This window comes from Callorhinus ursinus, unplaced genomic scaffold, assembly GCF_003265705.2.
Source record: "Callorhinus ursinus isolate GAN/ISIS: 27379988/994484 unplaced genomic scaffold, GSC_fseal_2.0 scaffold87, whole genome shotgun sequence".
NCBI classification, from domain to species: domain Eukaryota; kingdom Metazoa; phylum Chordata; class Mammalia; order Carnivora; family Otariidae; genus Callorhinus; species Callorhinus ursinus.
The window spans coordinates 256251-280705 of NW_027397149.1; the positions used below are offsets into that span (position 1 = coordinate 256251).

Genomic DNA, 24455 nt, shown 5'->3' on the forward strand with positions numbered 1-24455 from the left:
ACCTTCGGCAAGTCCCTCAACCTCTCTGAGCCTGTCTTCTCATTGGTAAAATAGGGCTACTAGACCCTGTCCCACAGGGATTGTTGTCAGGCTTCGAAATAATGCATGTAAAAGATCACAGCCTAAAGAGGGCGCTCAAATTTTTATTATTTCTTCGAAAAAGTGACTCCTGATGGATGTTGGGACAAGCAGTAACTCATCAAGGCAACCAGAAGGGACTTTAAAGAGGCCAAGCAAAGAACAGGTGCCACTTGTGGAAAGAAGTCCAGAGGCCAACAGGGTCGAAGGTGTAGCTGAGGAGGTTGGCAAGAATCTTGAAGACCAAGCCAAGGAGCTTGGACTTGATTCTGAGGGCACTGGAGAGTCACAGGTTTCTGAGCAGGAAGGGGAAAGATCAATGTGTGGGCTAGGAAGATGTAGCCTTTTGGCCACAGTGTACAAAATGAATCAGAGATTGTAAAAGGATAAAGACCAGTGAAGAAGCACAATAATAAACAGCCATAAGCCAAGGAACACTAGTTATTGGACCACAAGTGTCACCCATGGTGAGGCCGTTGACACATAATATACCTAGACCACATGAGGCAACATGCACAAGGATGGGGAGTGAGCCCCGCCACTACCCTTGCTGGAAGCTCTTGAATACAACATGCTGCAGGTGACACGGCCTCATTTATTCCTTCATTTAGCAAATCTTCACTGAGCACCTCCTAGGGATCAAGCACTGTCTTGATGCTGGGGATTCAACAATGAACAAGACACACAAGGTCCCTGCCTTCACCGAGCTCACAGCTGGGTGATGGATGTTCAATAAATGAATAAATAAATGTGTATGTCAGGATCACATCAGTAAAAGGAATGGTGATTGTTACAACCCAGCTGAAATGGAAAAATGAAGGATTCCCAATAACCACCTAGGAAGGAGAGCCCAGATTCAAACTAGACACTGGACAGCTTCAAGCCCAGTCTTCCAGCTCCTGGCAGCTGCCTCTGGTATCCTCCGTTGAACCACAAGGTGCCTTCATTGTTGTTGTTGTTTTTTTAATTTAGATTCTAGTTAGTTGCATATAGTTCAATATTGGTTTCAGGAGTAGAGTTCAGTGGTTCATCATTTACATATAATGCCCAGTGCTCATCATAACACATGCCCTCCTTAATACCCATCTCCCTCCATCAACCCTCAGTTTGTTCTCTATAGTTAAGAGTTGCTCATGATTCATTTCCCACAAGGCCCCTTCATTCATTACTGGTTCCACAAAGATTTCTTGAACCACCACCATAGGCCAAGCGCTGTTCTGGATGCTGTGGATGCAACAACGATCTGGACAGGCATGACTTACGGACCGGCAGGGAAGACTGATGCTAAACAAATCCATATAGTCACAATTCAGTCACAATTGCTATGAGAGCAGGTGTTATGAACTAGTCTGGGAGGGATTCTAAACCTGGTTGGCCAGAGGAAGTGACATTTAACTGGAAACCTAAAGTTTCAAGAATTTACCAGGCAAAAAGTGAGGGAAGAAATTTCCAGATCAAGGGAACACGTTGAAAGGCTTAGAGAGGGGCACCTGCGTGGCTCAGTCGGTTAAGCATCTACCTTCGGCTGGGGTCATGACCCCAGGGTCTTGGGATCGAATCCCATATCAGGCTTCCTGCTCAGCAGGGAGTCTGCTTCTCAGCAGGGAGTCTCCTTCTCATGCTCTCTCTCTCTCTGAAATAAAACCTTTAAAAAGCAAAACTAAAAAAAAAAAAAAAAGGCTTGGAGAAGCAAGGGAGTGTGGCACATTTGAGGAACTGAGAGGCCAGTGTGGTTGAAACTCAGAGACAGACGGAGAACAGGGTGTGGCACAAGACAAGGCTGGTGAGGTCCACGGGGGCCAGACCAGCAGGGCCTTCCCAGACATGTTAAAGGCAAGTTAAGGATTCTGGGCACAGCTTGGGTTCCAATGCCTACTCATGCCACCTTTCACTTGCTCTTCTAGGTCAAGCCCACTGGGCCCAGGGTGACTCTGCACCCATGACTTTCCCTCCATCAAGAAGTTTCTCAACCATTCATTACAAGTGTCTCATCAACAATTCCCCAGAAATTCAGCTCCTGGGACCAAATCCTGGCTGTCACAGAAGTGTCTGGCAAGGTTTCAGAGGCCATCAGGTAGCCCATGTTACGCTGGAATATTTACTAAGTGCATGAGTATTATGATCCCATTTTACAGATAAGCTAACTGAGGCACAGAGAAAGTACACTTTTTTTTTAAGGTTTTGAGAGAGAGCATGAGCAGGAGTGAGGGGTGGAGGGAGAGGGATAAGCAGATTCCTTGCTGAGCAGGGAGCCTGATGCGGGGCTCGATCCCAGGACTCTGGGAACATGACCTGAGCTGAAGGCAGACCCTTAACCAACTTAGCCACCCAGGTGCCCCTCTACCCTTTTTTTACATCTTTTCTTCTCTGTGTGTGAAATTTGGTAAGCTACATGGTTCTGGTTGTTAGGATTCTAAGATTCTATGACATTGTGAGAGTGGATGCTAAGATTCAGGGATATGTGGACATTTTAGTGTTCTAGAATTTCAAGATTCTAAACCTTGACACTTTCAATAAACCAGGTTCTGGTCTGTGCTAGTTACTGCAAGCCTGGAGATGGAGGCACTACCCCATGAGCCCCTCTGCCATCTCCCAGGTCCCACCTCACACATCAGCTGGAGGACGCAATCCCGGCGCCCCCTGATGGCCAGGCTAGTGAGTCTGGAGACCTTGGTGGGTGGGAACCAATGGAATGGTTGGGGCGCCCTATGCCACCGGGCAATGGGCCGGGGCGAAGGCGGGAATCGGGTGAAGGCGGGGAGTTCCAGGTCCCGCCCTGGAGCAGACTTCCTGGTCTGCAGACATCCCGGGTGAGCAACAGCAGCAGAGGACCCCAGAGCCATGGGGCGCACTCGCGACGCCATCCTGGACGCGCTGGAGAACCTGACTGCAGACGAGTTCAAGAAGTTCAAGCTGAAGCTACTTTCAGTGCCGCTGCGCGAAGGCTATGGGCGCATCCCGCGGGGGACACTGATGTCCATGGACGCCATGGACCTCACAGACAAGCTCGTCTCTTTCTATCTGGAAGAGTACAGCGCAGAGCTCACCGCGGTCGTGCTGCGTGAGATTGGCATGCAAGAGACAGCGGAGCAGCTGCAGGAGATGACGCGCAAAGGTGAGCACACCCCCTCCACGCTCTGCAAGGGCCTCCTCTGTCCCCTCACCACACCAGCCCCCACCCCAACGTTTGCCCCTTGGGCTCTTTTGCTTTCAGTTCCTCCTACCCTCTAAAAATTACAAAAGGTCCTCCCGCTGGGAAGGGTTTCCTGTGCTTCGCCCTGAACTTGGCTTCCGGACCAAGGGGCCCCTGGCCCCAGAGAGACTGGAGCTATGATAATGGAAGGGAAGGGGACCACCTGACTGATTTCCTTATAGGTCCCACTCCAGGGCCTGGTGGGATCCAGGATCACCAGACTGCAATCAAGCCAGGTGAGGACTTCACTCCCCACCTCTCCGGCCACACCCCAGCACACCCCAGCACAGCCTGGAGCTGTGTCCCACAGCCAGCAGCTCTGGGAAAGCAAGATTGGGCCTACCCTTCCTACCCACCCACACACCACTTGGGCCACACCTATTTGAGGGGCACCTGCTGAGATCCAGGCTTCTTAAAAGATGGCAGCCAAGCCAAGCGAGGCCTTCACTGCCAACCTCTCAGCCACACCCCACAACACCCCTGCACAGCCTGGAGCTGTCCCCCAGAGCCAGGAACAAAGGGAGCAAGCTTGGGCCTACCCTTCCCACCCATAGACGTACCCCTTGGGCCACACCTGGTTGGGGGGTACGGGGCTGGTGGGAGGGAGAGAGAAACAAAGTTACACTCATCCCACCTTATCTGTAGTGTGGGTGGGCTGCCCACCTTGAGCCCCACCCCTTAGGGTTACAGAGCAATTTCTGAAGAAAGCAGAGCTCAGCTGGAACAGACCCCAGTATCCACCCTGGGAACTGGCTCAGCTGCTCGCCTCCATTCTGCCCGCAGGATTGCACTTCGTGGACCAGCACCGGGCAGCCCTCATCACGCGTGTCACAGACGTGGATGGGGTGCTGGACGACCTGTACGGGAAAGTCCTGTCAGAGGAGCAGTACGGGGCAGTGCGGGCAGAGTCCACCAACCCAATGAAGATGAGGAAGCTCCTCAGCTTTGCTCCAGCCTGGGACAAGACCTGCAAAGATCTGCTCCTTCAGGCCCTGAAGAACACCCACCCCTACCTGGTGGTCGACCTGGAGAAAAGTTGAGGTGTCTTCCCCAACAGCAGCCCCATATGGAGTCCCTGGCAGTTCCAGCCAACTCACCCCAAATCTGAATCTTTTTTTATACACAATATATGAAAAGCCAACTTGTACTTGTGTGTTTTTCCTACTTCCAGCCTGGAAGCACATGCAGAGCTAAGCTACAGATGTAAATGCCACAGAGGCCAAGTAAAGCTCTACTTTACTGCCTGGTCCTAGGGCAGCAGGCTCCCCGCTTTATCCTTTCTGCCTCAGAGTCACCGTGGAATATCCCCTCATTTACCATTTGGTAACTCCTCCAGTGCTACCCATGGTTAGCCCTGTGGCCAAGGTCGAAAACAGACGTATGTACAAAAGTTCTGGAACTGTAATGGGTCAGCTGTCAGAGGCATTTGACAACAGACGAGTCTACACAGCTTCTCTTTCACTTTTCCTTAAGGAAAAAAATGTAAAGTTAGAGCACACTTCAAGGGGAGAGACAGTACCCTCTACACACAGGAAGAGCACAAGAAATCAAGCAGAATTCTAGGGTTCCTTCTGGCACTAGCCCAGACTCCAGCAGGCTTCACTGCTCCCTCTGCTCCCTGCCGCCCCCTAGAGGAAGGGGTTACAGGTTATACTTTGCCCAGAAAACAGGCCAAGGACAAAACCAAAACTTTGGGAATGAGTTCTAAGAGCCCTTTCTTCTCTTGAATTTTTGCCTCCAGAGGTATTATTAATATAAGTATTCTTCACCAGGAAACAGCACTTATGGAGTGCTGTCTGCAAAGGCTGTTGGGGAACCAGGATGCTAGGATTACATCCTGCATACCCTTTGCACCCAAATTCTTTCTGGCTTTGAAGCAAGATAGGGGTAGGTAGACAAAGCAACAAGCAGGCACACCAGCCCAGTGTCCTATTCGTAAGGGATAGATCATCAGATGCAGGTGATCCAGGTATGCAGGTACATGAGTGGTTCTGTGCCACTCAGTGATACACCAGTTCACAATGAACAAAGCTGTGCAGACTTCACCTGGAATCACTCACCTAGAGGACACAACTAGAAATGTAGTGTTTATGCTTCCACACACTTCCTTAGGGGTGTACACACAATATTCCGACAGTCTGTATAAAACGTCCCTATCCTGATCTACTGAATCACCAGAGAAAACAGGTAGTTTGCTACAAGAGGAAGCACCAAGGTAAGATATGTCAAGGCCACCCACTCATCACATGGGACTAAATGCTCCTAATGCTAGGTGGGACTCCGGGAGGAATCCAAAACTTTCCAAATGCAGCAATCAGCCCTACCAGCTTCCTGTAGGCTTTTTTTTTTTAAGATTTTATTTGAGAGCGAGCAAACACGTGCAGGAGGGGCAGAGGGAGAGGAAGAAGCAGACTCCCCACTGAGCAGGGAGCCTGATGTGGGACTTGATCCCAGGACCCCGGGATCATAACCCCAGCCGAATGCAGATGCTTAACCCACTGAGCCACCCATGCACCACAGGCTCGTCGTTCTTTAGCCAGCCATCCCATAAAATAAATGCTCATGATCCCCATTCCATACTCAATCCTGAGATGTTAGTACGTTCTTATATGTCACTTACATGCTCTGCAAGGACCCTGCCATATCCAAAACTGAAGCGGTCTTCATCATCCCCGTATTTTGACATAAAATGGTATCACCTTAACTAGTAGAAACAGTAAACCCTAACATGTTCCAACAAAGCACAAATTTAGTCAGTCTTGTGGATGCTAGCTCTTCCAACTAACTTCCAAGAATAACATCAGGGGTGCCTGGCTAGCTCAGTCCGTGGAGCACGCAACTCCTGATCTCAGGGTTGTTGAGTTCAAGCCCCATGTTGCACGTGGAGCCTACTTAAAAAGAAAAAGACTAGCATGCGAGACTAATGCTGCCTACGCTCGCTAGCTCTTCCGACTCACCCCCAACTGCCTTCTTTCAACCTCACTGCCACCACCGGGCGTATGCCTGCCTTACCTCCAACACGTTCTCTACCTCCAGTCTACCTTCACGGGCTACAGTGATCAAAACTGACCACGGAAAGGACAGCCTCACTGCTAACATTAGGACACCTAAACTCTTTCACCTTGACCTTTAAGGACTCCATCCAACCTGTCTTCCTTTCACATATCCCATGATCCCAGCAGTATCTGCTCACACCCCATTGCCTAGAACATGCTGATCCCTTAACTCTGGACACCTTGCAATCTGTCCTAGAGTACTCACAGGAATGCCGTTATCTGGGCTCCAGTGGTATTTCCCAGGGTCACGCGGTAAAGCAAACCTTTTTTAGTCTTTTACATAGGACTGAGCCCTCATAAAAAGGCAGCTTTTCAACCTCTCAAGTGCCTTGCATGCAAAAAGTAATAAACGGTAACTCCTCTGAATCTCCGGTGTCTTAACCATTTTTTTGTAAAACTCCACATGAAGGGGCACCTGGGTGACTCAGTCAGTTAAGCATCTGCCTTCAGCTCAGGTAGCCCCGCTTCAGACTCCCTACCCGGGGCGAGGGGCGGGGGGCAGCTTCTCCTCCCTCTGCACCTCTCCCCTGCTCTTATTCTCTCAAATAAAATCTTAAAAAAAAAAACTCCATGGGCGCCTGGGTGGCTCAGTCAGTTAGGTGACTGCCTTCGGCTCAGGTCATGATCCTGGAGTCCCGGGATCGAGTCCCACATCGGGCTCCCTGCTCAGCAGGGAGTCTGCTTCTCCCTCTGACCTTCTTCCCTCTCATGCTACCATTCTCTCTCAATAAATAAAGATCTTTAATAAAAAAACAAACTCCACATAAAACGGATTCTCAGATGATGGTGCCATAGTTAACACTTTCTTGCACAACAGTTATCCTTAAAATGAGCAGTTACAGGGACACTGGGTGGCTCAGTCGGTTAAGCGTCTGCCTTCAGCTTGGGTCATGATTCCAGGGTCCTGGGATTGAGTCCCACATCAGGCTCCTTGCTCAGCGGGGAACCTGCTTCTCCCTCTGCCTGCCACTCCCCCTTATTCTGACAATTTTTTTTTTTTTAAAGCAGTTAAAAAACCAACGCAGGCCTGAAGCAAAATAAATGGCTCTAAGAAACTGCTCCCTAGGTTAAAATTTCTTGGGGCCCTTTTCTAAGATTTTATTTATTTATTTATTTGACAGAGAGAGCGCACAAGTAGGCAGAGAGGCAGGGAGAGGGAGAAGCAGCCTCCCCGCTGAGCAAGGAGCCTGATGTGGGGCTTGATCCCAGAACCCTGGGATCATGACCTGAGCTGAAGGCAGCCATTTAACCGACTGAGCCACCCAGGCGCCCCTTTGGGGCCTTTTTTCTTGGGGAGATTGGGGGCAGGGGAGAAGCACGGGAGAACTGAATTTCTTTTTTGTAGTTATCTTATTTAGAGAGCACAAGCAGGGGGAGGGACAGAGGGAGAGTGAGAAAGAGAACCTCAAGCAGACTCCACACTGAGCACAAAGTCTGACACAGGGTTCAGCAGGGGGCTCAATCCCAGATCACAACCTGAACAGAAAGCAAGAGTCAGATGCTTAACCTACTGCACCACCCAAGGTACCCCTGGACAACTGAACTCTGCCTGAAGTCTTTAAGCACAGCACATAGTGGTCAAAGATAGAAGTTCTACAGCCAAAGGATATGAACTCCAATCCCTGCTCCACTTCACATCAGTTTTGAGCCTTAGGGCCAGTTTGTGCCTCAGCATCCCCAACTATAAAGTAGGGATAACAGCAAACTGGTCCATAGCTAGTACACATTAGTGTTAGCAAATATCTCCACTAGGATGTTTTCGTTCCTGAGCTCCCTGATGACTTCACATAATTAACACCTGGGGAGTCCTGGGGGGCTCAGTCGGTTGAGCATCTGCCCTCGGCTCAGGTCATGACCCCAGAGTCCTGGGACTGAGCCCCGCATCGGGCTCCCTGCTCAGGGAGAGCCTGTTTCTCCCTCTCCCTCTGCCTGCTGCTCTCCCTACTTGTGTTGTGTATCTGTCAAATAAATAAAAAACCTTAAAAAAATAAAAAACCACAAATAACACCTGAATCAACTTTTGCTCTAATCTCCAAGCATCCCAAGACTGAAAAAAGAACAAGTAACAGGGGTGCCTGGCTGGCTCAGTTGGTGGAACCTTTTGATCTCATAGCTTTAAGTTTGAGCTCCATGTTGGGTGTAATTACTTAAAAATAAGACCTTTTAAAAAACGGGGGGGGGGGGCGCACCTGGGTGGCTCAGTTGGTTAAGCGTCTGCTGGGGTCCTGGGATCAGGCTCCCCACTGAGCAGAACTTCTCCCTCTGCCTGCCGCTCCCCCTGCTTGTGCCTCCCACTCTGACAAAAAAATACATCTTTTTTAAGATTTTGAGAACAAGCAGTGGGGAGGGACAGGAGGAAAGAGAGCAGCAGACTCCCTGCTGAGCAGGAAGCCCAACGTGCGGCTCAATCCTAGGACCCCGAGATCAGGACCTGAGCTGGAGGCAGACGCTTAACCCACTGAGCCACCCAGGGGCCCCATAAATAAAATGTTTTTAAAAATAAAAAGGAAAAAAGAGAACAAGAACAAAAGCTAGTGTTGGCTAGGCCTGTGCTAATTAGAAAAATCTATAAAGCAGGACCCAACTTTCCGTAAGGTGACATTTAGCTTAGCTCCTAGCTAGCGCCATTTATACAGTTTTACAGTCAAGTTCCCCTTCACAGGAAGAGAGGAAAATAGCAGAAAAGGAAATTCTGCAAAACTTACAAAGTATGGATCTAAGTGTGCAGTTGAACCAGCAACATCAATATTGCCAGAGAACGTGTGTGAATTAGAATCCACATGCTAACAAAATTCCCAAATGATTCATGTGTTCAACTTAAGACACACTGCTGGAGGGCGCCTGGGTGGCTCAGATGGTTAAGCGTCTGCCTTCGGCTCAGGTCATGATCCCAGAGTCCTGGGATCGAGTCCTGCATCGGGATCCCTGCTCCTTGGGAACCTGCTTCTCCCTCTGCCTCTCTCTCGCTCTCTGTGTCTCTCATGAATAAATAAATAAAATCTTTAAAAAAAAAAAAAAAAAAGACACACTGCTGGAGAGGATCCGGCTCCACCATCTCAGTCTGAGGTTTGCAGAGGCCTTCCTCTATCAGGATGCAGATGTGTTTTACTCATGGAAACAGTACAGAATAGGCCAGCCTTCTCTCAAACTCTGGAAAAATAAAAATAAAAGCCCCGTCAGTCTAGGTCTGACAGGTCCTCACTTCCTAAAGGGGCTGCAGTTGAACCCTAACGACCCCGCGGTGAGCAAGCTCCAGGGCATCGGTGTGGTTGTGCAACACTGCTACCCTGAGGCACGGGTGCAGGATGCCACCTGGAATGCTTGGCTCCAGTTCTCTCAATGTTTCGTCTTTCCATACCCACCCCACTCACCCTCCTTGGGACTTCTCCACTTAAAGCCACCTGATTTGGTTCCCACTGCAGGACAGAGAATCCCAAATCCTTAACCTAAGGATAGTCCCGGCTCCTCGCACCTAGTGGCTCTCAATTGCTCTGTTAAAGGAGCCCTTCTCTCTTGTGCCCCTACATGGCTGTCAGTTGGGCATCAGCGTCAAATTCTTGATTTTGGCTGAGGTCTCCATCTCAAGGTCATGGCCTCCGTGCTCTGAGCAGTCTGCATGAGATTCTCTCCCTCTGCCCCTCCCCCCAAACTTGCACACGCTCTAAAAATAATCTTAAAAAAAAAAAAAGGCCCTTCTGGCACTACAGCCCCAAATTTTAGGACAAAAGCCACCGTCCAAAGAGCAGAGGGAGCACTATTTCCAGAGCCAAACTTCTGCTCCTGAGTACTTCACCTATTCCTACTTTAATACAAAGTTTAGGGGTGCCTGGGTGGCTCAGTTGGTTAAGCGACTGCCTTCGGCTCAGGTCATGATCCTGGAGTCCTGGGATCGAGTCCCGCATCGGGCTCCCTGCTCAGCAGGGAGTCTGCTTCTCCCTCTGACCCTCTTCCCTCTCGTGCTCTCATTCTCTCCTTTTCGGATAAGTAAAATCTTAAAAAAAAAACAAATTTTAGACTGAACTGCCTCCAAAAGCTTTTCTAACTACGAACACCAGGGGTTTAGGGACCCAATAATTTCTACGAGCCCTAGTGTCAAATGTGCTGGCAAGATCCACTTGACTTTACTTCTTTGGCTCTTATGTGTCAGCACCATGAGAACTGTATTTCATGAGAGAGGTGAATGAGACAATTTTTAATAAATTTAACAAACAGAGCTCCTGGGTGGCTCAGTTGATTAAGCGACTGCCTTCAGCTCAGGTTATGATCCTGGAGTTCTGGCATCGAGTCCTACATGAAGTTCCCTGCTCAACATGGAGTCAGCTTCTCCCTCTGGCCCTCCCCTCCGCCACCATGCTCTCTCCTCGCCAAAAAAAACATTTAAAAATAAGGGGTGCCTGGGTGGCTCAGTCGTTAAGTGTCTGCCTTCGGCTCAGGTCCTAATCCTGGGATCGAGGCCCACACTGGGCTCCCTTGCTTGGCAGGAGGCCTGCTTCTCCCTCTTCCACTCCCCCTTGCTTGTATTCCCTCTCTCTCTCCAACAAATAAAATCTTTAAAAATAATAATAATTGAATAAGTAATTCTTCAAAGTCTAAAATTATTTCAAAATAGAAAGCAAGAGATGAGAAGCACACCTGGCTGGCTCAGTCAGAAGAGCATGTGACTCCTGATGCATGGGGACTCAAGGCCCCACAATGGGTATAGAGATTACTTAAAAATAAAACTTTTAGGGCACCTGGGTCACTCAGATGGTTAAGCGTCTGCCTTCAGCTCAGGTCATGATCCCAGGATCCTGGGATCGAGTCCCGCATCGGGCTCCCTGCTCCTTGGGAGCCTGCTTCTCCCTCTGCTTCGAGACTCTCTCTCTCATGAATAAATAAATAAAATCTTTAAAAAAATTAAAAAAATAAAACAAAACTTTTAAAATAATAAAGAGGAAAGAGGCTAAGTACTGAAGGTTCAAAGGAAGGAAATAATCTGGAAAAACTGGACAGGAATAGCAGGAACATGGTGCTGGCCAGGTTATTACAAGGGAATGCAAAGAACAGAGAGAGTCCAAATTCCAAAACCCCATGGGTCTCTTATGTTTTCTCACCAATGCGCTTGCAACCAGAACAAGCTGCTCGGAACCAAACCAACCAATTCCCGCTGCTGGTATTTCCATCTTCACCCACTGTCCTGGAAAAACCCCCAAACTGGATCCACCCACTAGTCCGACACCTGGGACCCTATTTTTCTTTCCCTATTCCCCACTCTGGGGGAATCTGCTGGCCTCCCTCTCCCTCTGCCCCTCCCCCTGCTCATGCTCTTGGCTCTCCTGCTCTCAAAATCTTAAAAAAAAAAAAAAAAAAAAAAGAGCAAGGCCATCACCAAGCCCTTTTAAGGATGTAAGATTGTAATACTAACAAGTCCCAAGTCAGTCATCAAGCTCGCAAGGAGCTCCAACCTCCTTCACCCCTTGCAGAAGGGATCCAGGAGCCAGAACTGAACCCTAACACTGGAACTCTTACGTGAAGCAGAAACAAACTTCTCAGAGACATGGATCAGGTTATTAAACCAATCACTTAAGCGAACAGATCAAAGAAATATAAAGGCAGCTTGATCACACCACTGCCACAGCCTTAGGCTCTAGAAGAGGCTTCTCACACGTACCAAACTCAATAGCCAAACCAAAGGATTACCTGGGAGAACCTCAGCCATTCTCAACCTATTCTTGGTTACTGAGCACCCCCCAGAGTAGGGAGAGTAAAGCAACGATTTCTTTTGACAAGGCAATCCCTTCCCTGCCTCACAACTAGATTTGATGAAGCATCCTTCTCTAGAGAACACCCTTCAACATACTTGACAACTTTCAACAGAGGAAAGCACTTCCCAAAGAGTCGTCCCAGGAACTCCACAAGCTATGCTTCTGACAGCAAAATACTTTTGCTGTTGGCTCTGATTTTTAGTTCTGTGTTAACTAAAATTCATGCTCAACAACTCATTGACAGGTAAAACAAGTCTTCTAAACTCAGACTTGAGAGCTGGAGGAAAAAAAAGTTTTGGGGGTCAGGAAACACATTTGGTAAAGTAGAGGGGAAATAACTAAGATTTTAACTCAGTGGCCCTTACCCTTTATCTCCCAACACCCTCCTTTGAAAATGGAGGGCCATCCACCACCAATTAAGGCTCCAGCCTAAAATCTCAAAATACCAGATGTCAGCCCTGAGTCGAGGCAGGATACGAAGGTGACACACTGTCTCCTTATAGCACCTATCGACCCATGCCCACCTTCAGGAAAACGGGCGGAGGGGCACTCACCTTGAAATAGAAGGAGCTACCTCTACCTTCCTTTCCCAGCAAACCTTCTCTTCTTACCATCAATTCATTCCCAACCCTCTTCCCTCAAACTTCGCATCCTCGTAAGACCTAAGCAAACGAAGGTTTTGGGATAGAAGTTTGCCCCCTTAAGAACAATGATTTCAGAATGAAAATGCTAAGAAATGAAAATTAAGTCCTAAGACTAGGCCTCAATCTTGGCTCTACCATTTTCTGATTCTGAGAGCCAAATAACCCATGCATTCCATCTTCTGCCTGTAAAGTGAGTGAGTGAGTGAGGCCACAGAACCTCTGCCATGAAATAGGTACACACTCCTTCCTAAAGGTCCCAAAGACCCGCTTTGGCTAGCTATGTGTGCTGGCCAATCTGAAAACTGCCCCAAAAGCCAATCTAATTTATGTGAGCCCCGCCCTTAGAGAGGTGTCAAAAGAGCCAAGAATCTTAAAGGTAAAACTGATAGAATAAAAAACTAAGACCAACATGTAAATAAACGTGGTAAAAGACAAACTCGCACATAGTTGAACATATTTGGGGCCACAGTCATGACACCACATGTTCTTCACTTACCCCATTCATACATCCAATTTTTGCCATGACAGAAAAGTTTTAATCTCTACTTTCAAAGATGCCACTTGACTTTTTCTCCCCTGGACCAAGTATCAAACACTTTATTCCAGTTCCTGCTAAGCAGGAACAAATTATTCCAGTTCCTGCTAGGCAGGATGATCTGAAAGAAAAAAACTCCCCACATTCCTGACCCAGATATTAATCCTCCAGTGGAGTGAAGAGGGGGAAGAGGAAAAAATTTAACTAAAACGATGGTTTTTAATGGGAACCAGAGGTATGGTTACAATTACATAGTCCGACACAAAAAACCCGTGGGTGATCAGGAGTTGAAAGGTTACAAAATAATGAGGGTAACACTGGGTACAAGAAGAAAAGCTGTTGCAGAACCTCAGGAGCCAAGCTAATACGGCCTCTCCCTGCGATCCTGTCTGTGCTCACCCCTGCAAAAGAGAGTATCTATTAGGTCTGAGTTGCCAACCTCTCCACCCACCCAACCCCCAAAATCTTCCCCTGCTAACCCAACCCCAGGAAAGGTCTCGTCTTCATAAGGATAGAATGTAAATGTGGATCTACAGATTCGTTCTCCAAGATAATCCTCCCACCCCTCCTTCCATACCCCACACTATGGTTATAATCTCAGGTTTCCAATCAAGCCCTCAAAATGTATTTCAATCTTAAGACTCTTACCTGGAGTCCATCTTGCCAGGGCCAAAGCCACCTCTGTCCCCACCACCCCGGCCCCCTCGGAAGCCCCCACGGTCCCCGCCTCGGCCTCGGTAGCCGCCCCGATCATAGCCTCCTCTGCCACCACGACGATCATCTCCATAGTTACCCCCTAGGGCAGAAGAAATAGGATAGGTCATATACCCCCCAAATCCCTACCTTCCCTCTAACCTCCCTGCTTAAAGTTAAGGGCTTTCTGGGGCACCTGGGTGGCTCAGTCAGTTAAAGCATCCGATTCTTGGTTTCAGTCAGGTCGGGGAGGGTTGTGAGATGGAGCCCTGCTTCGAGCTCCACACTGATCACGGACACCAAGCGTGGAGTCAGCTTGTCCCTGCCCCTTCCTCCTTCCCCCACCCCCTGCCTATAATAAATAAACAAAACATTAAAAGGGGGGGCTTTGTGGTCCCAACTCCTTTATTACCAGCTCTGTCCCTTCTTACCCATATGAGAGCCTCCCGGTCCCCCTCCTGGGCCATCTGGTTTAGGGGCCTTACATTGGTTGCATTCATTCCTCCAAGAAAAATTCATGTTCTCACATATACTGAGAAAAAAGAAAGAAAATTAGTTTGGAAGGCTGGGAGTAAACAAGACCAAGACGTAGGAGAAGATTCCAGTGACCTTAAAGGTAACAGTGAGGAAACGGGGGCCTCAGAAAAGCAAAAGAGACTTCTCAGCAGAACCAGGAACAAAAACTACAGATTACTGAACCCAGTCAAGTATCTTTCCCACTGTAACCACCTTACTTAGGTAAGCTCTCAGCCAAATCTGTCCCCATCACAGTGTGACCTTGACCATCCGTCTAGAAAACCTCCCAACTCTGCCACTGTACCAAACGGCACACATTTAAAGGACTAAGAAAAAAAGTTTCACTCACGGATTAGGACACTTCCAGTCACCAGCTCGCTGCTGGCCGCCACCACCACCTCCTCCGCTAGGGAATCCTCCCCGGCCACCGCCACCACTGCCACCACCTCCATAGCCTCCACGGCCCATGGGTCCTAGGGAAGACAGAAATATGGGTCTGCTCCCCTTACAAGTTTGCTTAGCCTAAACCTAACCTTTTCCTACACAAGCCCTTACCATCCCTCCCCCTCTCCTTACTCTACCCGTCACCTCTTTATACCGGCAGCAGCACGTAGCTGCTCACCTCCTCGCCCTCGGCCTCCACGACCATTGCCACCACCCCGATTGAAGTCTGCTCGCCGAGTAGCAAATGAGACCTTGATGGGATTCCCAGAGAATTCTTTACCTAATGCAATAAAAAAGATATAAAGAGACCTTTTATTAAGAATTGTGGATCCAAAAGCAAGTTTGGTACAATCAAGAGAAGACTCTACACCTTCCTGAAAAAGTTTGTAAACAGAAGACGTAGAGGCCAAAGACAACAGTTTACCCTTGAACATGGGCTAGAACTTACATGCACATTTTTTTCAATAGAGCACAGCACGTTAAATGAATTTTCTTAAAAACGTCTTAACATTCAATATACAAAACACATGTTTATTGACTCATCAATAAGGCTTCCAGTCAAAAGTAGGCGAATGACTGAGTTTTGGGGAAGTCAAGTTATATGCAGATTTGTAACTGCACAGGGGTTGGGCGGCCCTAAACCCCCATGTTGTTAAATGGTCAAGTGTATACACTAAAGTAGCAAATAAAAACTGTTGGAAGACGTAAAAGGAACCTTCAAAATGTAACCTGTTTCCCAAGGCTAGTTGCCCTATCCCACCCACCCCCACACCAGCCTCCCTCCCCATACATACCATCAAACCAGTCAATAGCTGCTTTAGCAGAAGGTGGGTCATCAAACGACACTGTTGCCTCTCCCTTCAGCTTGCCCGTTTCCCTGTCTGTGTACAGATTAATCATGGGCTGTCCTGTTTTCTTATTTGTCTGAAAAAAGCCACATGAGATAACATGAGTCCTACAAGATAGCACTACCCACATTCCACCTTCCTTCTCAAAAACCTGAGGTTTATCATAACCTTATTTCAGCTCCTCTCCTCCCAGTTACTGTTTCCTATATCTCACGTATAACTTGAATTAAAGTCATTACAATGATCTCTCACTTCAATGTTGACCAATAAAACCAAATATAAAACTCAAATTCAAAAGCTTAGGACACTCCCTTCTTTATCAACTGTGCCTTTCTGTGTGAAGATGTGCTTTCCTTTAGAAAATAGCAACATGTAATGTTCTTTCCTCAACAGATTAAGCTGACCATTTTATTTTTACTAATGTATGAAATCCAAAAGCCTGCAGCACTGACACAAAAGAAAACACCATGTTCCACAGTACCTTAATGATACCAATCTGCTTGAAGTAATCAGCCACAGACTCAATTGTAACATTTTCGCCCAAGCCTTGCACGAAGATGGTGTTGTTGTCTGAATTATCCTGTTCTGCTTGAACAACAACAACAAAGTGAATTTGAAGAAAACCAGCAAAGGTAAAAACAATACTGGATAAGAAACCAATTTGATTTAAGGTCAAATGAAAGAAATCCATCTCCCTTCTATTATTTGAGTGCCTGTATGCTAGCCATTTCACAAATTTAAATTTAGTTTTACAACTATCCTTTGGAATGTGTTACTATCCAAAAGAAACCAGGGCTCAGGAGTTCATTGCCTAAGATCACATAGTAAGTACACCAGTGTGTGTCAATTTTCCCAACTGAAGACCCAAGGTAAAAAACCTTTTCTACACTAAAACCCAACACACAACCAAGAGAGACTAAATCCTTCCCTTTATGGGTCTCTTGCGTTACTAATTTGGTCACGATCCCCGTTGTTAAAATCCACTGCTTTAAATCAGCAGTACCAGAACATGTCTACAAAGAAATATATCACCAGCTCCTAGGACTTGTTAGAAATGCAGCTTATCAGAATGCTCCCAGACCTACTAAGTTGCTGGGGAAAGAAACCATTGAAGAGATTCATTTACAGATCACTGCTAATTATAACTACACCTAAACCCCCTTCCCTTCATTTTCCTTCTTCTCTACCCTTGCTCTTTTTTTTTTTTTTTAAGATTTTATTTATTACTCTGACAGAGAAAGAGCACAAGCCAAGGGAGGCAGCACACAGAAGGCAAGGAAGAAGCAGACTCCCCGCTGAGCAGACAGCTTGATGCTGGGCTCCATCCCAGGACCCCAGGATCATGACCTGAGCCAAAGGCAGATGCTTAACCAACTGAGCCACCCAGGTGCCCCTCTTCTTTTTTGTTTTTAAAGACCATATCTGTTTATTTGACAGAGAGAGCGCGGGCGCGCACAGATGCAAAAACGGGGAGAGAAGCAGGCTTCCCCCGGAGCAGGGAGCTCAATGCAGGGCTGACCCCAGGACCTGGAATCATGACCTGAGCAGAAGGCAGACCTTTAACAACTGAGCCACCCAGGCGTCCCTCTACCCCTACTCTTTCAGATCCCTGAAGTGTCAAAGAACAGCCAAGAAAAATCCCAATACCACATTAGCCATTCTTTCATGCCAGCTGTGGACTCACCAGAGTCATGACGTGATCCCTGGTCCCGAGGGCCTTAAGTGACATGAAAAAAAAAAAAACAAACAAGGAAAAAGAAGCTGTTAGTCAACACGGAGAGACAAACAAGGAAAAAATTTAACACCAATCCAAACTCTTGCAAAATTATCAGGTAAGTGCTCACAGCCTCATCCAAACCCTGTCCTGGGTTGCCTGCCCAGAGAAAATCCTAGACAGGGCTGGGGGAAGACACAGGCCCCTTTTCTTAAGATCTGTATGTAACTTGAGTCCCCACAGGGACAACTCCACACTTCAGAAAATTCTGCCGCCCCCAGCTCAGGCTGGGAAATGTCCTCAGCACAGACTGGGGGGGGTCAGGAGGGAGACCCATTGCAGTTAACAAAACCAACTCATCGCTTGGCCCTATTCTCTCACCCCAGAGAGAAATGGGCTCACCACCAGCAATGTGATATGCATCCATCCAGTTTCTCCAAACTTTAACACCAAAGACACTTATCCCTTGTGGAACAATTTTTAATTTCATCTTTACAAACCATTCTTAAAACCATGTTGATTCCCCAACCACATAAAAATAAAAAAACATACATAATAACTATTGTTATTTTTAAAGCATGTCCCAGGGAACAGACCAGAAATCTTATTTCCATGATGTAGCCTCTATTTTTTTTCCAGAGACCATCTTTGACCAAAGTTTATCTGAATTCACCATATATGTTGTACCCACACTCAATGACACCTAAATCATGAACCCGAGCCTTTGGCTTTAAATGTTGAGACAAATCAAGAAACCTTTTTGTTAGTTAACCAAACCAGAAAAGTTCCAGCTTACTGGGAGACTTCTCAAATTTGCCATTTTTCCATGAATTGTTTGTGCTGTTAAGACCTGGTTATTTCCCATGAGCCACACATGCTCCCAACCTTTCTTGTAGTAGTCCACACCTTCCTTCCCAGAGCTAGTTTCTATTTGCCCATCTGAGTTGAGTTTAAGTACATAGACGTAGAATTGCATTGACACCATTCAGCATTTAATATATAAATATATACCAACTTCACCATCCTCAGGGCAGGGCAGCATTTCACATCCCCCTTCCAGAATTAAAACATTTGGAGATTGTTACTTACACACACACACACACACACACACACTAGCCTTGGACACAGTGATCAAAAGGATCCTAAAGCCAAGTTGGCACCACGTGTTCCAGCACACACTCTCCAGTTTCTCATAATGGTGGGTCACTAAGTGCCAGGGGTGGCAACACTCCTGTCAGAGGCCTACTAAACTCCTCTTATTAACCTGGGTCAAACCAATTTGGCACCAGACGACTGCTGAGTCTTACCCCGCCTGCCTCCAGGTTAGCACACATCTGGCAGCAGGTGGAATTCTACCCCACCCCTTTCTGGAGGTGGTTCTGGACACTTCAAAACCTTTGACACTTAAAACACGCTAAGACATCTGCAAATGAACAATCAGACAAAGCATTGCTGGGAGTTGGGAATTTTGGAAACTCTGTTCACTTACCACCAAATTTATTGAAGCCACCACGGTCACTTCCGCTGGAGAAGACAAGTTAGAAGAAAGGACATGAAGCTTCCAACGGCTACAAAAGGGCGTTTTTTGATTTTGTTTAACATTCCCCAAACATGGGTAGGTGTTTTGGGAAAAAGATACAAGTGACTACTAAAATACATTCCCCTTCCTGACCACCCCTTGTCTGACCTTTGAGCGTGTCACACACACGTGTGCAATTTCTCAGACACAGTTTTTAAGGATTTTGCTTTTAAGAGGTTATATATCTATTTCCTCTGGAAAAAAAAATGACCCATTTTCCTTGGTCGTTCTTCCGATGTAGCAGGTGTTTTTTCCTCTTGTTGCGAGTGGTTGACAACCCAGTAGTTGGTTTAAAAACCCTACCCCCAATTCACCCAGAAGACATTTCACACCAGGCTGGGGTAGCCCTGAACACACTTTTGTGATTTTTGCTTTGAAAGCAGCAAGCAGACCCAACCCCATTCCATAAAAAGTCAAAACCAAAGGCAATTTCCCCTTAAAGCAAGACAAACTTAGCTAAGCCCTATCCTAACTACTGAGCTGTTTTTGATCTCCCCCCACCCCCGGGGTCACCCCTTCTACACTGCGAGAAGAGCGGAGTATTTTGCAATGTCACCTTTCATACCTGTGGCACATAAAATGCAGAGCAAGTTAACAGTCACATAACAGTTGTTTTTCTTTTTAAAGTTTTGCATTAAACACACGCACACAACAGAGTTTTCCTTATTTTTGTGCAGTTTTTGAGATTGCCCCCACCCACCTCTGAATACTTACCATACACAAACTCTCATTTAAAAAACCTACTTTTTCCAAAAAAGGAGTAACACACTGACATTCCTCCCCTTTTCAAAGGGAGACAGAGGAGGGTCCTTCAAATCGTATTTACCAACAGATTTGACCAATGCTTTAACATCAAATCTAAGGTTTTACTTCAAATCAACTACAGCGGGAAGGGGAAGAAAGAGAAGGTCCAGCTGGACAAGTAACCAGGGGAGGGGGACAGTGGAGCAAATAGATCGGATACCACTGTCAAGCATATTTTGTCCAAAAGGTCTGCACACTTCAGACAGCCCCATAAACCAAGTCACACACAAAATCATTACTGCCAGTCAAATTACTGCAAATCAAGCTCATGGATTCAAATGACTACAGAATACGGGAAGAGTAGCCAACTCCTGGAAGCTGAAGTCATCAGGTTAAGCATTAACAACTCCTTTAGAGGACACATGGGAAGACATGTAACAAGTTTCCCTATTACCAGGAGTGGGATCATCGGTTTTCCTTGCACAGAAAGAAAACTTTACTTCCACGTTTCTTGCCTAGGATATCAATGACTCCCAATCCATATACACCTATGTATTTTTTTCCTTTTTCTTTGGAAATACAAGTGCCAGTACTCAAATCTCTATTCAGAGGTCAATAGAGGTGTGGGTGAGAGTTCAGGCTCCCAAATTCTCACAAAAAAAAAAAATAGGGATGTACAAAGAAATCATCAATACCCCCAACTCCAAGCCCTCCTAGAACTAACCATGCACTAAGAAACTGAGCTTCAAGAGAGATTCATGCAACCCTCCACACTCCCCACTGATATTACTCCCTAGCTCACAAGAACACCTACCCCATGCCGCCTCTGCCTCCACGGCCACCTCCACGACCTCTGGGTTCATAGCCACCGCTGCTGCGGTTGTAACCACCGCCACCGCCCCGGCCGCGGCCCCCACGGTCCTGCTGGCCTCCCCCGTAGCCACCGCCTCCACCACTCTGGTCCTGATTGCCATAACCGCCGCCACCACCACTCATGGAGGACTGATCTTGGCCATAGTTACCTGTAAGAGAAGGAATTTTTTAAAGAAAAAACGCACACGGCATTAAACAGTGCCAAAAGATAAAAGACAATGAAAATAAAGACAGCTAAGAAACAAGAAAGCAAAATTTTTAAGAACCTTTTAGGGCAAGAGGCCAAGCAGTGTATATAAACCTCTACAGAAAATAGGGATGAGACAAAGCTGAAGACCCCTCACCTCCACCACCCCCTCCGCCACCACCTCCACTGCTACTGTTGTACTGGTTCTGCTGTCCATAGCCTTGAGGGGGATTATAGGAGCTTTGCTGCTGTCCATAGCCTGGCTGCTGTCCACTATAGGTAGACTGCTGGCCATAGCCCCCACTCTGGGGCTGCCCGTAGCCGCTGCTCTGAGAACCACTACCGTAACTAAGGAAAAAGAAAAAAAAAAAAAAAAACAGAATCATAATGCCAGCATGTCTAAAACTTCGTGTTTGGCACATTCCATTCTCTGTACCCAACCCCCATTTCAAAGACTCCTCCCCCCTCCCTCCACCATTACTCCTAATTGCTCCTGTTGCTGAGCACATCATTCCTTATCAAATTTCAGCCCTAACCATATTCCAGGCCTCCCCCGCCCAAAACTCCTTACCTTCCCGAAGTGCTGCTAGGAGCTGGCTGCTGGCCATAGCCAGGATAAGAGGACTGTTGCCCATAAGATGACTGAGAACTCTGGCTACTGCCATAGCCACCGGTTGAGCCATATCCCTGGGGACCTGACTGAGTGCCATAGCCTGCTAGAAAGAAAAGAAAAGAAATCCCAAAGACTATGAAAAAAAAAAAAAAAAAAAGGCAGAAAACAGGTTGAAGAAAACATTATGTGCTACCTAATGCTACCCGTACTTCAAAAGTCAAAGCTGCTTGGAAATCTTTTAAATCTTGGTCAAAGATGCCCTTCCCCTTCCAGCCTAAGGCTAATAATCTAACTTCTACCAACTTCGGAGTGCCAGTCTCATCCCACCTATCCCAAAGCCAGTCTCCAGGACTACTACGAATCGTAACTCATAACCCAGGAGAGTCTTGTTCATTAACAGCATTTTAACCTGCTCACAGATGTGTAATACAAGTAAGACAACCCACATTATTTACATATCAGGATCTCAGGGCAAATTCCACCCCTTGTGTATCATCATGATATACACAAACATCTTAAAGCAAATTATCCCCTCCCTGTATGAGAAGTCTAAAACTCGCCCTTTACGGAACACTCCCCCCCACATTTCATTGTCATGCTGAGGGGAAATGGAGAAAAGGAGAGCATGAACAGAAAGACAGAAAGTCAAAAATAAAAAGAACCAGAATTACAAGCCAATTAAGTATTTGTTTGAAAAGATTCACACTCCACAAAGTTTTAAGGATTACAGACTAATTAAAGGAAAAGCCTGTTTCAACATTTCACCACTGTTTAAGATTAAGAAAAGCTACATTCAAAAAGAGCAGGAAGAGGCGGGGTAACCCAGTAAAAGAGACTCACTGTTCTGGGTCTGTCCGTAAGAAGAACCATAGCTGCTCTGGCCATAGCCTGAAGTGTCTGCTGACTGGCCATAACCACTGTAACTCTGCTGTCCATAGGGCTGACTGCTCTGCTGGGAATAGCCCTGCCCAGGCTGGGTGGGGTAGGCCCCATAGCTGGGAAAAAAAAAAAACAGTGCAATCAGGAAAAGATACCTTAGCCACCCCTTACCACTCTACAAACTAGAAGCCATGAAATGACAACTCACCTTTGGGTTGCTTGTTGGGTATAGTCTGCAAAAGAAAATACAATTACATTACCTTCAGTCATCCCTGAGAGTAGAATAGAATTAAATTTCTTAACTCAGGCCCTGGGGCCTCCAGATAATATCAACTATGTTGCAACAAAGGCAAAAATTCCCTTGTGAGAGGAAGGACAAGCTGGCAAGTCACAATCGAGTTTTCTTACAGTGAAATAAAAACCGAACTCCTACAAACACCCGATTTTTACTATTGGAAAAAAACACTGGAATCTTGGTGGAAAAACTACATTTTCTGCAAATTCAACTGATGTCAGGAACTGCACCAATCTACACATTTACCCACTCTGTAGAAAGGTATCACCAACAGTCAAGCTAAAGTCACAAACTTACTTAAGTGGGACATTTTAATGCAAACTGGAGGCAGCAATGATGGGGATGTGGCCCCCACTCTCTCAACCAAGGCCCGAAGAACAGGTGCGTCTCAAATGAGGGCATTCTTCACCCCTTGCCCCATCTTGGAGAATGGCAAAATGGGCTTTTAGTGCAAAGCCAGGTAACCAAGAGAACTCTCTGAACCCAAATGACAGGGATCATCAGAGAGTTCGCCTTGGGAGGCCAATCAACTGGTACTCAAGTCCCGAGCCCCGTGGCTCTAAATGATTCCGTTTTCTCATCTACCTTGCCTTCCCCGAGGCTGTGGGGAGTGTTGGCAAAACAAAGATAGCGAAAGCGCTTTTACATCGCCCCACTGAAGGAGCACCAGTCAGATCAACTCATCTCCTCAGTACAGGAAACGAGGCGCTTCCCCCGCAGGAAAAGGGCAAAGGACCGGGAGAGGGTGTGGCCTCGGGTGGCCGATCCTTTCGGTTCCCACCTCAGAAAGCGGAAATTTAGGCGGGAAAACCCTCGGGCCCGGTCCCAAGTCCGTTAGACGACCCCTTAGGGCCTCCCCCAAACCGTTAAGCGGGCGCACGGCCCCGATCCCGAGCCTCCGCCCCCGGCCGCGTGGCAACCGAGGCGGGAACCAGGCTGTCCCGCCCCTTCCCAAGGGACCCCGGGGGCGAGGCCCACACCGGACGCGCGCAGCGGAGTCTCCAGCGGAGGGTATCGCGACAAAAAACAGGGCTAACACAAGGCGGGAGGGGGTTCGCGCCGCGAGAAAGGGGGGAGGGGCCAACAGAGCGCGTGCGCGCACCGAGTGCCCGGATGCAGCACTGCGACAAAGCGGGCCCGAGCTCGCGGCCAGGAACGAGGGGAAAAAAAGCCTTCGGGATCGAGCATTTCCATCTGTGTCTCACGTTTCAAATCACCAAGAAGCGTCCCTCTTAAATCTCATCTCAAGTAAAGGGACTGCGAAGGCAAGATCCCCCTACCCGGCGAAAGGCGCCAGAGGAGCGAAACAAAATGGCGACATGCGCCTCCCTCCTTCCACCCCTCTCGCTGCTTCCCGCCACAGTGGTGCGAGAAGACCCTACACGCGATCGCCGCCCAGCTCCCACCGAAAAACAAAAGCCCAGCTGGGAGGGAGCGAAGCCCCAGGCCGGCACGCCAACGCCGCCTCGCGCCCTTACATACCGTTTGAGGCCATGTCCGCGCACGCGCGCACAGGCCGACAAGCAACAAGATTCCAACACCACGGAGCACCGACGCCTCGAGGACTGAGCAGCCCCGCCTCCTGCGTCGAGGTTTATGTACGCCTCCCCGCCTACGCACCGCGGAGGAACGCACCAAATGTGGAAAGGAGAGGGGGGGAGCATGGCCGGACTCCTACAACTCTTCAGGGATTATAGAGGATCTTAACACACAGAGGGGAAGCATATTAACTAATAACCTTCTAAGTAACATGTGTAATCCTATTTTTTTTTGGCAAAGCACTCTGACTCGCCCTGCAGGACTAGCCCACGATTCACCTC

General features: G+C 47.6%; 2 protein-coding genes across 7 annotated transcripts; one reads left to right on the forward strand and one right to left on the reverse strand.

The window, feature by feature from the left end:
• Positions 1-2851: 2851 nt before the first annotated feature.
• LOC112810516 (apoptosis-associated speck-like protein containing a CARD) lies at positions 2852-4418 on the forward strand. Its single transcript, XM_025854183.2, has 3 exons — positions 2852-3193; positions 3454-3507; positions 4055-4418. The coding sequence occupies exons 1-3, from the start codon at positions 2920-2922 to the stop codon at positions 4309-4311; spliced, it is 585 nt and encodes a 194-aa protein (XP_025709968.1). The 5' UTR covers positions 2852-2919; the 3' UTR covers positions 4312-4418.
• Positions 4419-13294: 8876 nt separating this feature from the next.
• FUS (FUS RNA binding protein) lies at positions 13295-24235 on the reverse strand. 6 transcript variants are annotated; one of them, XM_025854051.2, is made up of 15 exons: positions 24118-24235; positions 22549-22573; positions 22302-22456; positions 21420-21561; positions 21006-21196; positions 20603-20810; positions 18955-18989; positions 17436-17468; positions 16233-16336; positions 15698-15827; positions 15082-15183; positions 14809-14932; positions 14375-14475; positions 13899-14046; positions 13295-13651 (listed from the first exon to the last, which is right to left on the reverse strand). In XM_025854051.2, the coding sequence occupies exons 1-15, from the start codon at positions 24128-24130 to the stop codon at positions 13612-13614; spliced, it is 1551 nt and encodes a 516-aa protein (XP_025709836.1). In that variant the 5' UTR covers positions 24131-24235; the 3' UTR covers positions 13295-13611. The 6 variants fall into 6 exon arrangements, with proteins under 6 accessions (XP_025709836.1, XP_073744283.1, XP_025709838.1 ...); XM_073888182.1 differs by having other exon boundaries at positions 16233-16339; XM_025854053.2 differs by having other exon boundaries at positions 21030-21196; positions 21420-21564.
• Between the last annotated feature and the right edge of the window lie 220 nt (positions 24236-24455).